At 45.0% G+C, this 15,604-nt stretch overlaps 1 protein-coding gene across 1 annotated transcript; it reads left to right on the top strand.

Moving 5' to 3' along the window:
- The first annotated feature begins 1,918 nt into the window (after positions 1–1,918).
- Positions 1,919–8,617, top strand: mrpl3 (mitochondrial ribosomal protein L3). Its single transcript, XM_014178248.2, has 11 exons — positions 1,919–2,168; positions 2,531–2,614; positions 2,710–2,801; positions 2,891–2,982; positions 3,064–3,162; positions 3,286–3,385; positions 4,963–5,023; positions 7,007–7,118; positions 7,257–7,334; positions 7,553–7,630; positions 8,292–8,617. Exons 1-11 carry the CDS (start codon positions 2,083–2,085, stop codon positions 8,436–8,438), a joined length of 1,029 nt encoding a protein of 342 aa, XP_014033723.1. The 5' UTR covers positions 1,919–2,082; the 3' UTR covers positions 8,439–8,617.
- The last annotated feature ends 6,987 nt before the right edge of the window (positions 8,618–15,604 follow it).

Raw genomic sequence — 15,604 nt, 5'->3', positions numbered from 1 at the left:
CTACAAGTTGTGACCGGAAATGAAGTCATAGTGTATTACATAGTGTATTACTGCATGCTGGCCCAATGGGCTTTATATCTTACATTATATCACATAGTCTGTGTGTATATACATAACAACAAACATACACACAAACATATACACTTGTAGACACACACACACACACCTTTTAAAGGCGACTTTTAAGATTTGAACATTATTACATACAGCATAGGCTAAATAGAGATTAGAAAGAGACTTACCTTATAATAACATACAGTATTACTCCATTGTCTAGGGTTTTGGTAACATAGAATACTTTGTAAACAAATAATGTATAGCTTCAAATCATGTTTAGAGTGATGTTGCTCTCATGGAATGTAATTCCTTCAGCACTAATAATATATTTCATATAGAATGAAATGCTATTTGCATGTAAAAATGTCATTGGATGAATGTTCTCTGTTGTTTACGTTTTTGTTGGTGGCCCACTCTTTGATGCTATGCACATCTTACAGAGTGTGGCTTTTAAGGGGTTAGAGTTGTATACTGTAAGCTGTGTTATATACTTCCTTTTCTACAGGTTTGTTGAGAGTTTGCTAAATAAATAGATAATTACAATTGTACTAATTTCATAACCTTCGTTACTTGTAAGGCATTTGAGTGAATAGCTATGTCTGTGTGTGTGTGTGTGTGTGTGTGTGTGTGTGTGTGTGTGTGTGTGTGTGTGTGTGTGTGTGTGTGTGTGCGTGCGTGCGTGTGTCTGATGTTTCTGTGGATTAGGCACTTTACTGTATTACAGACCAGATCACATCATGTACTATTGTTTCCCAGATGCCCTTGTCTCTGTGTGACTGTGTCTGTTTATCTGTCTGTCTGTTTATCTGTCTGTCTGTCTGTTTATCTGTCTTTCTGTCTGTCTGTCTGTCTTTCTGTCTGTTGTCCTGTTTTTCATGTTATTTTGGCATTAATACGTGTCACATATCAGTTTGCAAACAATGTAAAAAAAAAAAATAAGATATATCATTGAGTTAATAAAGACAAACATGGTCTCTTTTTTGTTTTCTTGAGTAAGGCAGCTCCAAAATGCAGGTGTTTCAGCCTAGCTCAGTGCTTCAGTGGTAGTGGGGCAAGCCAGCAGAAATTACGGAGCTTTGCATCGTGTTTGGCTCAGTGTTCTGTCACTCATAGGGACACTACGTCACCAACAAGTCTAAGGGTAGATCTAGAAAAGTCAAGCCCCGTGGGTGCTGCCATAGAGTTACATTAGAAGTTACATCATACTTTCAAAATCTTAGCTAGCAGTTGTCATCATGAATCAAGTCGACAATCTACTGGCCAATCCTTTTTAATCCTTGTCGTATGAAGATAAATAATGGAGATAAATTATAGATAAACGTATCGGTGCTCATCGGCCATTGGACATAAACATTACACGACAAGTTGGAAATCGCAAATTCAAATTCAATTGGTTGGAAGGAATCAGTGGCTAACTGCAAGCATTGCAAAGCAATCATTAGCCTGCTATTCAGTGGAGTTGGCTGTGTGGTCCCAAGTCTATGATTAAGGGTCTCTTTTCCAAGTTTAAAATAAACATAAACATTCAACATTGGCCATGCTGTCAATGAAGCATGATTTGTGCATTGCTCAAAACAACTGTTAACTCGGAAATGCAAAATCTGACTTCTTTAGTGAGTTCAAGACAACTGGGAACTTGGGATAAACGAGCTACTACTGGGAAAAAACGTTTTGAACTTTCATCCAACTAGGAATTGTACATTCGGAACGTGGGTCTTTTTCTAGAGCTACGACCTGAAGATCACTGACGTCATCATGATTATAACTTTTTTTCCAGAGTTCCCAGTTGTTTAAATTGTTCTCCATAATGTTGATTTGAAGACACTGAATCAGTCCAATCGATGAAGCGGAACTACATTTCCGAGAACCTGCGGAATTATTTCCGAGCCGTACCGGAAACCCTCAGGGTGACATTTCACAGCAGAGCACAGGCATGAAGTCATGGGATTGCTGCTAAATTGAAGCATTTTTCCACATTGGAGTTTTTGTCGGTAACGTTAGCCTCGTGAGTGGAATAATAACAGAATGGCCGCGTGGACCTGCCGAGTTCTTCTCTACAGTGGAGCACGTGCGCTAGCGGGACGAACCGGAGCGGTAGCAGCTGCCGACAGGTAACGTTGACACACTACAGTAGCTAGCTAACGATACGGTAGTTATTGTGAAAGGTAGTTAGTTAGCACTGCAGTTTTGGTGAAAGACGGCTAACTAGCTGGCTACTAGCAACTGTAGTTTTAGTCAGTTAACGTTAGTTAGCTAGCTTTGTAGTTCTAGATCACGTTAGGAAGTAAGTTACTGTAACTTAGGTTTACACGTTAGCTACCTCGGAAGTAGTGTATAGACAAATCTGCTTTGGGGTTATCAAGCTAACGTTACCTAGCTATCCAACTGCTATATCTTACCCCTTTCTAACCAAAACCAATAAAAGTCAATGCGGCCCGGCTGTATCATGCCTCATCTCTTTCTCTGTCTACAGCTGTCTCTTTCAGAGTGTTCGGACGGTGAAGACCACAACATGGTGGGAGGAGCATCTGACAGAGGATAATAAATCATATATGAGGTTGGTCATGTGTGTGTATTCCACCAATACACCGGAAGTACTGTAAAATATATGTAATAAGTATTGAATGAATTGCGTTCTTGCATATTTTCCAGGAAGAGTCTGGGAGAGGAGTATAATCGACAGATAGCTGCTAAGCTCCACCCACTGAAGGATGAGCCCTGGCCCAGACAAGAATGGACAAAGGGTATGTGTGTTTACTGTGTGGTGTGTGATGGTTATTGGTGTTCATTTGTGCTTGGGTGGGTGGGAGTATTAATGTGTGTATTAATCCAGAGAGTCGGCGAGTAGGGCTGGTTGCAGTGAAGTTGGGCATGGCCCCAGTCTGGACCAAAACAGGAGAGAGACACGTGGTGACCATGCTGCAGGTAACACACATGACACCACACACGGTCACAATCTCTCACACACAATCAAACAAAAGTCACAGGTGGTGGTGTGTGTTGTAGGTGCAGGATTGCCATGTGTTGAATTACCTGTCTAAAGAGAAGTACGATGGACACACTGCTGCCCTGGTGGTGGGAGGGAAGAACGCATCGCCCTTCTACGTAAGTTCAAACGCACACTGTTTAAAGGCACACTGTTTAAAGCCATAGTGTATAAAGTAGTTCATTTACCCTTTCCCCTCTTACTCTCTGTCACCCTCTCTCTCTCTCTCGCTCGCCCTGTAGAAGACAGATGAAGAGATGGAGATGTTTAGGTTGGCTGGAGTTCCTCCTAAACAGAAAGTCACCACCTTTAAAGTCTCTGACAATGCTATCATCAAACCAGGTATATATACACACACACACACACTCATCATCATCAAACCAGGTATATATATATACACACACACACACACCACCAGCATCAAACCAGGTATATACACACACCACCAGCATCAAACCAGGTATATACACACACCACCAGCATCAAACCAGGTATATACACACACCACCAGCATCAAACCAGGTGTGTATATACACCATAGGAAGCTGGTGAGTGGAGGATGGCTCATAATGATGCCAGGAATATTAGCAGTCATTTAGCAGACGCGCTTATCCAGAGCGACTTACAAATTGGTGCATTCACCTTATGATATCCAGTGGAACAACCACTTTACAATAGTACATCTATATCTTTTTTGGGGGGGGTTAGAAGGATTACTTAATCCTATCCCAGGTATTCCTTAAAGAGGTGGGGTTTCAGGTGTCTCCGGAAGGTGGTGATTGACTCCGCTGTCCTGGCGTCGTGAGGGAGCTTGTTCCACCATTGGGGTGCCAGAGCAGCGAACAGTTTTGACTGGGCTGAGCGGGAACTGTGCTTCCTCAGAGGTAGGGGGGCCAGCAGGCCAGAGGTGGATGAACGCAGTGCCCTTCTTTGGGTGTAGGGACTGATCAGAGCCTGAAGGTACGGAGGTGCCGTTCCCCTCACAGCTCCGTAGGCAAGCACCATGGTCTTGTATCAGATGCAAGCTTCAACTGGAAGCCAGTGGAGTGTGTGGAGGAGCGGGGTGACGTGAGAGAACTTGGGAAGGTTGAACACCAGACGGGCTGCGGCGTTCTGGATGAGTTGTAGGGGTTTAATGGCACAGGCAGGGAGCCCCGCCAACAGCGAGTTGCAGTAATTCAGACGGGAGATGACAAGTGCCTGGATTAGGACCTGCGCCGCTTCCTGTGTGAGGCAGGGTCGTACTCGGCGAATGTTGTAGAGCATGAACCTACAGGATCGGGTCACCGCCTTGATGTTAGCGGAGAACGACAGGGTGTTGTCCAGGGTCACACCAAGGCTCTTAGCACTCTGGGAGGAGGACACAATGGAGTTGTCCACCGTGATGGCGAGATCATGGAACGGGCAGTCCTTCCACGGGAGGAAGAGCAGCTCCGTCTTGCCGAGGTTCAGCTTGAGGTGGTGATCCGTCATCCACACTGATATGTCTGCCAGACATGCAGAGATGCGATTCGCCACCTGGTTATCAGAAGGGGGAAAGGAGAAGATTAATTGTGTGTCGTCTGCGTAGCAATGGTAGGAGAGACCATGTGAGGATATGACAGAGCCAAGTGACTTGGTGTATAGCGAGAATAGGAGAGGGCCTAGAACTGAGCCCTGGGGGACACCAGTGGTCAGAGCACGTGGTGCGGAGACGGATTCTCGCCATGCCACCTGGTAGGAGCGACCTGTCAGGTAGGACGGTATGGAAAACGTGTTTGATACCATTCTATTCATGCCGCTTGTGGTCCACTCACACCATATACACACACACACAGACTATACGAAAACACGAACACACATAAACACACTGCCATCATCAAACTAGGTACTGAATCCAACTACACTGTTAACCCTATCCCTCTCTGTCTCCACTCAAGGCACTCCTCTCTATGCAGCACACTTCCGTCCAGGACAATATGTAGATGTCACAGCCAAAACGTGAGTTATGTCTCCCTGCCCTCATCTCTCTGTCTGGCAGTCTCCCTGCCCTCATCTCTCTGTCTGTCTGGCAGTCTCCCTGCCCTCATCTCTCTGTCTGTCTGGCAGTCTCCCTGCCCTCATCTCTCTGTCTGTCTGGCAGTCTCCCTGCCCTCATCTCTCTGTCTGTCTGGCAGTCTCCCTGCCCTCATCTCTCTGTCTGTCTGGCAGTCTCCCTGCCCTCATCTCTCTGTCTGTCTGGCAGTCTCCCTGCCCTCATCTCTCTGTCTGTCTGGCAGTCTCCCTGCCCTCATCTCTCTGTCTGTCTGGCAGTCTCCCTGCCCTCATCTCTCTGTCTGTCTGGCAGTCTCCCTGCCCTCATCTCTCTGTCTGTCTGGCAGTCTCCCTGCCCTCATCTCTCTGTCTGTCTGGCAGTCTCCCTGCCCTCATCTCTCTGTCTGTCTGGCAGTCTCCCTGCCCTCATCTCTCTGTCTGTCTGGCAGTCTCCCTGCCCTCATCTCTCTGTTTGTCTGGCAGTCTCCCTGCCCTCATCTCTCTGTCTGTCTGGCAGTCTCCCTGCCCTCATCTCTCTGTCTGTCTGGCAGTCTCCCTGCCCTCATCTCTCTGTCTGTCTGGCAGTCTCCCTGCCCTCATCTCTCTGTCTGTCTGGCAGTCTCCCTGCCCTCATCTCTCTGTCTGTCTGGCAGTCTCCCTGCCCTCATCTCTCTGTCTGGCTGGCTGGCTCCACGCCCTCATCTCTCTGTCTGGCTGGCTGGCTCCACGCCCTCATCTCTCTGTCTGGCTGGCTGGCTCCACGCCCTCATCTCTCTGTCTGGCTGGCTGGCTCCACGCCCTCATCTCTCTGTCTGGCTGGCTGGCTCCACGCCCTCATCTCTGTCTGTCTGGCTGGCTGGCTCCACGCCCTCATCTCTCTGTCTGTCTGGCTGGCTGGCTCCACGCCCTCATCTCTCTGTCTGTCTGGCTGGCTGGCTCCACGCCCTCATCTCTCTGTCTGTCTGGCTGGCTGGCTCCACGCCCTCATCTCTCTGTCTGTCTGGCTGGCTGGCTCCACGCCCTCATCTCTCTGTCTGTCTGGCTGGCTGGCTCCACGCCCTCATCTCTCTGTCTGTCTGGCTGGCTGGCTCCACGCCCTCATCTCTCTGTCTGTCTGGCTGGCTGGCTCCACGCCCTCATCTCTCTGTCTGTCTGGCTGGCTGGCTCCACGCCCTCATCTCTCTCTCTGTCTGGCTGGCTGGCTCCACGCCCTCATCTCTCTCTCTGTCTGGCTGGCTGGCTCCACGCCCTCATCTCTCTCTCTGTCTGGCTGGCTGGCTCCACGCCCTCATCTCTCTCTCTGTCTGGCTGGCTGGCTCCACGCCCTCATCTCTCTCTCTGTCTGGCTGGCTGGCTCCACGCCCTCATCTCTCTCTCTGTCTGGCTGGCTGGCTCCACGCCCTCATCTCTCTCTCTGTCTGGCTGGCTGGCTCCACGCCCTCATCTCTCTCTCTGTCTGGCTGGCTGGCTCCACGCCCTCATCTCTCTCTCTGTCTGGCTGGCTGGCTCCACGCCCTCATCTCTCTCTCTGTCTGGCTGGCTGGCTCCACGCCCTCATCTCTCTCTCTGTCTGGCTGGCTGGCTCCACGCCCTCATTCTCTCTCTGTCTGGCTGGCTCCACGCCCTCATCTCTCTGGCTGGCTGGCTCCACGCCCTCATCTGTCTGGCTGGCTGGCTCCACGCCCTCATCTCTCTGTCTGGCTGGCTCCACGCCCTCATCTGTCTGGCTGGCTGGCTCCACGCCCTCATCTCTCTGTCTGGCTGGCTCTCTCTGTCTATTTCTGGAGAATTGTTCCATTTCTGTGTTCTAGAATTCTTCTTTGTTCTCAAGTGTGTGTGTGTGTGTGTGTGTGTGTGTGTGTGTGTGTGTGTGTGTGTGTGTGTGTGTGTGTGTGTGTGTGTGTGTGTGTGTGTGTGTGTGTGTGTGTGTGTGTGTGTGTGCGCGTGTAGTATTGGTAAGGGTTTTCAGGGGGTGATGAAGCGGTATGGGTTTAAAGGCCAGCCAGCGTCTCACGGCCAGACCAAAACACACCGCAGACCTGGAGCCTCGGGACCTGGAGGGGTAAGACACACACCATTGTTGACTGTTTAAACATTTGGGGAAAAATCAATACATCTAAATAAATATGTAACATCTCATTCACACACACACACACTAAAAACACTACTTACACACTCGGACTAAACTGTGTCTCTTCAGGATCCAGCCAAAGTCTTCAAAGGGAAAAAGATGCCAGGCATGATGGGAAATGTGTTTGACACTGCCCACGGCCTAAAGGTACGCACCCCCACCCCACACACACACATTCACTGAGTCCATGTAAGCATCTTCATGGATAATCAGAGGAGTGTGAAAACAGCTTGTAGTCCCATTCTGAGTGCTTGCCTAAACCCTTTATGTTGCTATCAAACTGGTCCACAACACCCAAAGCAATATCTTTCACCAACGTCTGACTCTCTCTCTCTCTCTCTCTCTCTCTCTCTCTCTCTCTCTAGGTATGGAGAGTTAACACCAGGTATAATGTTATCTATGTTCATGGCTCCGTTCCTGGCCACAAGAACTGCTTACTGAAGGTACGACATACACACTCATTTGTCCATCACAGCCAGACTTACAATGCTCCTCGATGCACTTCTATTGGTCTGGCAGATAAAGTTACTGACCTTCTTGTTTATCCAGTCACATGGTTTTATAAAGTTACTGACCTTCTTGTTTATCCAGTCACATGGTTTTATAAAGTTACTGACCTTCTTGTTTATCCAGTCACATGGGTTTATAAAGTTACTGACCTTCTTGTTTATCCAGTCACATGGTTTTATAAAGTTACTGACCTTCTTGTTTATCCAGTCACATGGTTTTATAAAGTTACTGACCTTCTTGTTTATCCAGTCACATGGTTTTATAAAGTTACTGACCTTCTTGTTTATCCAGTCACATGGTTTTATAAAGTTACTGACCTTCTTGTTTATCCAGTCACATGGTTTTATAAAGTTACTGACCTTCTTGTTTATCCAGTCACATGGTTTTATAAAGTTACTGACCTTCTTGTTTATCCAGTCACATGGTTTTATAAAGTTACTGACCTTCTTGTTTATCCAGTCACGTGGTTTTATAAAGTTACTGACCTTCTTGTTTATCCAGTCACGTGGTTTTATAAAGTTACTGACCTTTTTGTTTATCCAATCATGTGGTTTTATAAAGTTACTGAAATGTTTGTCCAATCATATGGTTTAGGTGAGGGACACTAACCTACCGACTTATGTGGAGAAGAACATCAACCCTCCGTTTCCAACGTTCTTCTGTGAGGAGGACGAACAGCTGCCTGAAGACCTGTACGATGAAGACCTGTTCATACACACACAGCCCTCACTCACACTCTAACACACACACACAGAGCCCTAACTCTTACACACAGACATACACACATTCTCATATAAATTTTATGGTGACCAACTGTGACATGTAGGGTTAATGGTGAAATATTTAAATGTTTTCTAGCCACACCCCTCTGTAGTCATGATGTCATTGTGTCTGGGACATTAAACATCCTTTCCTGGAAATACGTTTCCTTTTCGTTAATTATCTTCTCTCTCTTTTTCCTCTCGGTCTCTCCCTTGCTCTTTCACTCTAATGACCAGAGTTCAGTCACTTCTGTTTCCAAAACCGTAGTAAACAGAGTGATGTAAGGGTCCCCAGAGGGACGAACTGAAGAGCCAGGAGAGAGAAAGGGAGATGGAGGGAGGGTCGGGAAGCTGACAGGTGGAGAGAGGCAGGAGGGAGAAGATTGGAGAGGGCTGCAGAATCACAAAGGCTGACATTTGTGTGAGGGAATAAATGGGAGGAGGGTGACCGGCAGGGAGCAAGAGACGAAGAGAGGAGGGGTATAAATTAGGACATTATTGTTGCAGCAGAACCGCTGAGAGATACACATAGATAATATGGAGGGTTAGTGGCTGGTGTGTGTTGAAGATAATCAAATGGGGTTCATGAAAGCTGTTAATGTTGTTATTCTGACTGACTCCTATGAGAGATCTCCTTTTCTACCTTCCACCATCTCTGTTTTATGTCAACATGATTATGTTCTGGAGTTTTATTAACCGCAATGATTTTCCCATGATGTCCTGGAACACTGAGACACACACACACACACACACACACACACAGCCTCAAACAGGAATGCTACCATTAGAAATGTCTGTTGTAATTATTCTCCACAACAGGCCTCCCCACATCTCTATCTATCCACCCCCAACCTTTTTCCCCTCCCCCTTTCCCACCTCATCTTCCTGCTGCTTTCCCTCTCTCCCCCTCCTTCCCTCTTCTTTTCCCCTCTAGTTCTCTTAGCCTCTCTGCTTGGCTTCTGTCGATTGATGTGCTTTAATGGGACAGACATTCCTTTTAAAGTGTGTGTGTACACAGCAGATAGAGAAGCTGCACTGCACCATTACGCAGAGCATCCGACTCTACTGTACTACACACTAACAGATCATCTATATGACACTATAATATCCAGATCTAAGTATATGATAATCTGACGTAGTTTACACCTGCTACTAACATGCGGCCTGTGGTCAGATCATGGCCGGATTCGTTTATATCAGGTGTTATCAGAAGGGTGTGCGTGGGTACTCCTGTGTGTGTGACAGCCTGACCTTTTTGTCTTGATGGATATAGTCAGATACTGTTGCCTCCACATGATGGATATTGTATTCACACTAATGCTGATTTGGTCAGCAGGTAGTAGATTAAGTGTTTCTGATTGGCTGATGCTGAGACATCAGCTGTTTGGCCAACGCAGCACTTTCCCTGAGTTTACAGACCTGCTTCTCTCTCCCTAGACACACACACGTGCACGTAAGTTAACTTCAGCTACGCCTTGTGTGTGTGTGTGGAGAGAGCGCTGTGTGATATGAATAATTGAGTGTGTTATTTGAAGGAAGCAGCTTCTCTACATTAACCCTCTCACCACACCACACTGACAGTCTGTATGATACAGTCACACATACGCATGACGCAGGATGAGCAGCAACATAAACCCTCACCAGTGAGACTGACAGAACCATCATCATGACCATCGTCATGGATGACGAGGAGCGGAGGGAAATGAAACCTCTGACCTCAACCCCCCCGACTAGAACGATTCTGTGATTTTATAATCATTCAACCTTGTTTCAATTCAATGCACCTTTATTCATCCCTCAGGAGCAGTAAGGTGGGCAGGACACAAGCAGTAACCTGGCAACTCTGTCCATCCCCTCTCTCTCTCTAGCTCAGCTAAAGGCCTTTGTCAGGTTAAATAGTTTTCCTTCAGGCCAGGGAGAGAAATGTCATCTTTGTGTCTGTGCTAACATTCTCTTTCTCTCTGTCACACTCCCTCACACACACATTCAGCACGGCGCAGCAAGCATACTCTATGTCACATGAACCTGATCTTGAGGGCCTCTGGTCCAAATGAAGAGAGTGCTGACCTCACTTCCCATTACACCTCTTCTTACTCTCCCCATCTCTTTCCTCACTATCTAGCTCTCGCTCTTTCACTCTCTGCTTTCTCCCACTGTCCCCCCCACCCCTCACACCCTCTCTCTTCTATTGATTGGTTGACATCCCAGGTTTGACTTCCTGTTGTGATGGTTTCTGTGACACCCTGAAAACTATTGACATTTATTTACCCCAGAATCACAATCAACACACACAGATAGACCCCGGTGGCACCACATCTCTCCCAGTTTGAGTACCGGTAGCACTGCTGGAGGCTGACTGAAAAGGAACCCCTTCTCTACCAGACACCTGCATCTCTCTCTCACACACGTGCACACGCTCACAAATACACACACACTTTCTTATACACACACACGTACACACTCACGAACGTGCACACACACAAACAGCTAAACAGTAAACATTGCAGCATACCTGGAGTCATTATCATGCAGAGCTACAAAGCATTGCAGTACTGCGCTGCTCTCTAATCTACTGTTGTGCTCTAATCTAACAGTGCTCTAATCTACTGTAGTGCTCTGTGCTCTAATCTACTACAGTGCTCTAATCTACTGTAGTGCTCTTTACTCTAATCTAACAGTGCTCTAATCTACTGTAGTGCTCTGTGCTCTAATCTACTACAGTGCTCTAATCTACTGTAGTGCTCTGTGCTCTAATCTACTACAGTGCTCTGTGCTCTAATCTACTACAGTGCTCTAATCTACTGTAGTGCTCTGTGCTCTAATCTACTACAGTGCTCTAATCTACTACAGTGCTCTAATCTACTGTAGTGCTCTGTACTCTAATATAATACAGTGCTCTAATCTACTACAGTGCTCTAATCTACTACAGTGCTCTGTGCTCTAATCTACTACAGTGCTCTAATCTACTGTAGTGCTCTTTACTCTAATCTAACAGTGCTCTAATCTACTGTAGTGCTCTGTGCTCTAATCTACTACAGTGCTCTAATCTACTGTAGTGCTCTGTGCTCTAATCTACTACAGTGCTCTGTGCTCTAATCTACTACAGTGCTCTAATCTACTACAGTGCTCTAATCTACTGTAGTGCTCTGTGCTCTAATCTACTACAGTGCTCTAATCTACTACAGTGCTCTAATCTACTGTAGTGCTCTGTACTCTAATATAATACAGTGCTCTAATCTACTACAGTGCTCTAATCTACTACAGTGCTCTGTGCTCTAATCTAATACAGTGCTCTGTGCTCTAATCTACTACAGTGCTCTAATCTACTGTAGTGCTCTGTGCTCTAATCTACTACAGTGCTCTAATCTACCTCAGTGCTCTGTGCTCTAATCTACTATAGTGCTCTGTGCTCTAATCTACTACAGTGCTCTGTGCTCTAATCAACTGTAGTGCTCTGTGCTCTAATCTGCTACAGTGCTCTAATCTACTACAGTGCTCTGTGCTCTAATCTGCTACACTGCTGTACTGCAATGTGCTCTAATCTACTGTACATCTCTAGTTTGTGCATGTGTGCGTGCGGGTGTGTGTGTATGTCACGTGTGTACATGCGTTTGTGTCATCTACACACACAGCTTGTGAATTTGTCAGTTGAATGATAGGATCCTTGAACAGAATAAATCCTAACTGTTTTTCTACAGTATGCGTTTTGCCAGTCACAACCATGGAACACACCTGACATCTAGTGGCCATGAGGATAAATGCACTCATGTATCAAACGTTCAGTCATAGTGGGACAACCATTTATATCAAAGATCTTTATAGGTCCCTGGCAGTAGGTTGTAAAACACTTTATTTTAGACCAAAATAAGTAATCAAAGATCATCAAAATGAAAAACATGAACACAAAGAGTAAACCTTTATAAAACAGGAACATTGCTGTAATACAACATTGGTAAGCCTAGTAACATGTTAATAATGCTCCATAAACAGTTAACAAGACATGAATAAACCTGAATAAGTACCTTAGTAGCACCACACTGATGCATAGATAGATTGCTCTTGTATTGGCACCATCGTTATGAGAAAGTGTCCCCCAGACGTGGGGTCCTGTAGTCAGGATTAGGGTATAGTTAGACTGATTGGGATGTAGTCAGGGTTAGCTGTTTACGGTATAGTTAGACTGATTGGGATGTAGTCAGGGTTAGCTGTTTACGGTATAGTTAGACTGATTGGGATGTAGTCAGGGTTAGCTGTTTACGGTATAGTTAGACAATGGTTGGGATGTGGGTATGGTATGGTTGTGTTCCGAGGTTAGGATTAAGACAGTGAGTAGGTGCTGATAGGGTGGGAGAGGTGGGGGGAGGATGGTGGGGAGGGATAGCGGAGGATGGGTGAGGAGGAGGAGGGATGTATAGTGACTTGGGGGTGAGGTTTGTCCGAGTGGGGGGCTCTGGAGTGACCCCTGGGTGTAGGAAGCGGGGGGGAGGAGGGCTGGTAGGGCAGGTGATGGGAGGCAGCACTATGGTGGTGGGTGGAAGGATAATGGAAGGCGCTATGATGGGGTGAGGAGGGGGAGGACTGGTAATGGTGTGAAGCATGATGAGGGGAGACAGGCGTACTCTGAGGAGAGGTAAAACGGAGGGAGCTGTAATGGGGGGAGGAGGGGTAGGAGTGGCGATGGGGGGAGGTGTGAGATTGATGATGAAGAGTAACGTGATTCTGAGAGACCTGTGAGTCTTTAATGGGGTTATATTTCATGTTAGGGTTAGAGTTATTGGTATAGTTCCAGGAAGTCTTATTGGAGTTACTATTGGGCAGTATGTTAGGCTCAGAGTGGTTCCTAGCAGTAGCCATGCTGTGGTTGGTGTAGTTAGTGGTGGTAGTATTACTGGTAGTAGTAGAGGGACCAGTCCCCTTCTTGTAGAGGAAGACGTTGTAGTGCAGAGGGGGGCTGGCCTCGGGGCGGAGCTTAGTCTCTTTAGGGAGGAGCAACTGTAGACCAATGGTGACTCCATCCTGCTTTAGAAATATACAGGGTTGAGAGTCAGAGGAAGATAGACATTTATAGACTAGAGAAGATAGAAATAAGTTGGAAAGACAAGGTAAGTGAGAAAGATAAAGAGAGTGATGGTTGAGATAGCGGGAAGGAATGGAGAAATGGAGAACGAGGGTTAAGGAAGAGAACAGGTGTGCATGTGTGTGAGAGAGCCTATTCAGTGGAGGCTGCTTAGGGGAGGACAGCTCATAATAATGGCTGGAACGAGCAAATGGCATCACACCATGTGTTTGATGTGTTTGATACCATTACATTGATTCCACTTCAGCCATTATCATCAGCCTGTCCTCCCAAATGAAGGCGCCACCAACCTCCTGTGAGATTACGTTCTATTGGTTGCAAGAATTTTGTATAATATTTTAAATGAACAAAATGTAAGTTTTGAATCGGGCGTCGTTTTGCGTATCAGTTCATAAACCATGTGCCATGGAAATCTCTTCCCAACTATTTTGCAATCTATATGGCACAGCTGTCAATTCTTTGGTCCTTAAATGAAACTGGAAAACTTTATTTATCACAATTTTCTTTAACCAAATATGGTCTTTAATGCAGGGCCGACAGACAATTTTACTACTTTTTCCCCCTTCCACTTTCTACCATTTTGTGGTTATTGCTGCAATTAGTTGGTTGTAATTTTGTGTAGAGCAGACATTTACATATTTTTGTTAGCTGCATGTGTGATATAACTCCACCAGTCCTATTTATGATATAATTTACAAAGATTACACCTTTTTTTATTATTACTTCAAAAGATAATGTTTTTTTTAAACTATTAGTATATTTGAGTTTAACCACATTACTTCTTGTAATATTTCTTCTGTTTTTTTCTGGTGGATTAAACTGAAATTGCAACCAACTTTCTATGGCTTGTTTAAAAAATAGCAATATTTGGGAGTTGATTTCCTTTTCAAATAACTGAAAGTGAGAGGTTGTAATCTGAATAAAGGGAAAAAGGCCATTCTTGAACATGGGGTGAGATATTTTATTAATTTGCTAGAGAACCAGTTTGGATTTAAGTATAACCTTTGTATGACTGAAGCCTTTGGTGAGAGTTCTAATGCTTTAATATTTAATCATTTCTGCCCTCCGAGTTCATATTCATGATATAAATAGGCCCGTTTAATTTTGTCTGGCTTGCCGTTCCAAATAAAATGGAATATAAGACCATAAGCAAATAGGTAAACCGGGATATGACTAAAGAATTAATCAGCGTGATTTTTCCACAAATAGACAGGTATTTTCCTTTCCATGGTAGCATGATCTTGTCCATTTTTGCTAACTTTCTGTAAAAATGTATTGGAGTGAGATCATTCATTTATTTCAGGATATGTATACCGAGTATGTCCACATCACCGTCAGACCATTTTATTAGTAAACTACACGGTAATGTAATAGTTGTATTTTTTAGTAATCCAATACGTAATATAGTATATTTATCATCATTTGGTTTTAATCCAGAGGTTAGAAAAAGTATCCAGATCCTCTATGAGGCTGGGGGGATCCAAATTGTGGATTTAAAAGAAAACATGAATCATCAGCGTGCAATGATACCTTTGTTTTTAAGCCCTGGATTTCTAATCCCTCAATTATATTGTTGGATCTGATTTTAATAGCTAACATTTCGATGGCCATAATAAATAGATATGCCGATAGTGGACAACCTTGTTTTACTTCTCTTGACAGTTTAAAACTTTGAGAAGTAGACATTATTTACTATTTTACACCTAGAGTTACTATACATGACTTTAACCCATTTTATATTAGATTCTCCAAAATTGAAATGTTCCATGCATTTATATATATAAACTCCAGTCGTACTTTATCAAAAGCCTTTTCAAAGTCAGGCCTGGTTTCCAAGATATTTTATAGTGTAGTGTTCTATTGTTTCCAGTACTTGTCTTATATTATCTTCAATGTATCATCCATGTGAAAGACCTGTCTGATTAGAATTAATAATATCAGACAAAACCTTTTTAATTCTATGCGCTATACATTTTGCTAGAATTTTGGCATCACACCATTGAAGTGTAAGGGGCCTCCAATATTTTAAATGGACTGTGTGTGTGTGTTTATTAAAGTGTTAATAAAGC

The sequence above is a fragment of the Salmo salar genome, chromosome ssa27 (assembly GCF_905237065.1).
Source record: "Salmo salar chromosome ssa27, Ssal_v3.1, whole genome shotgun sequence".
Lineage (NCBI taxonomy): Eukaryota > Metazoa > Chordata > Actinopteri > Salmoniformes > Salmonidae > Salmo > Salmo salar.
Note: the sequence above shows the minus strand (reverse complement) of the source record. Positions and strands in the feature narration are given on the sequence as shown.

Coding starts and splice junctions, on each gene's coding strand:
- mrpl3 (XM_014178248.2), top strand. CDS start 2,083: ATGGCCGCGTGGACCTGCCGAGTTCTTCTCTACAGTGGAGCACGTGCG. Junction 3,386..4,962: donor CAATGCTATCATCAAACCAG/GTATATATACAC, acceptor TCTCCACTCAAG/GCACTCCTCTCTATGCAGCA. Junction 7,631..8,291: donor ACAAGAACTGCTTACTGAAG/GTACGACATACA, acceptor CATATGGTTTAG/GTGAGGGACACTAACCTACC.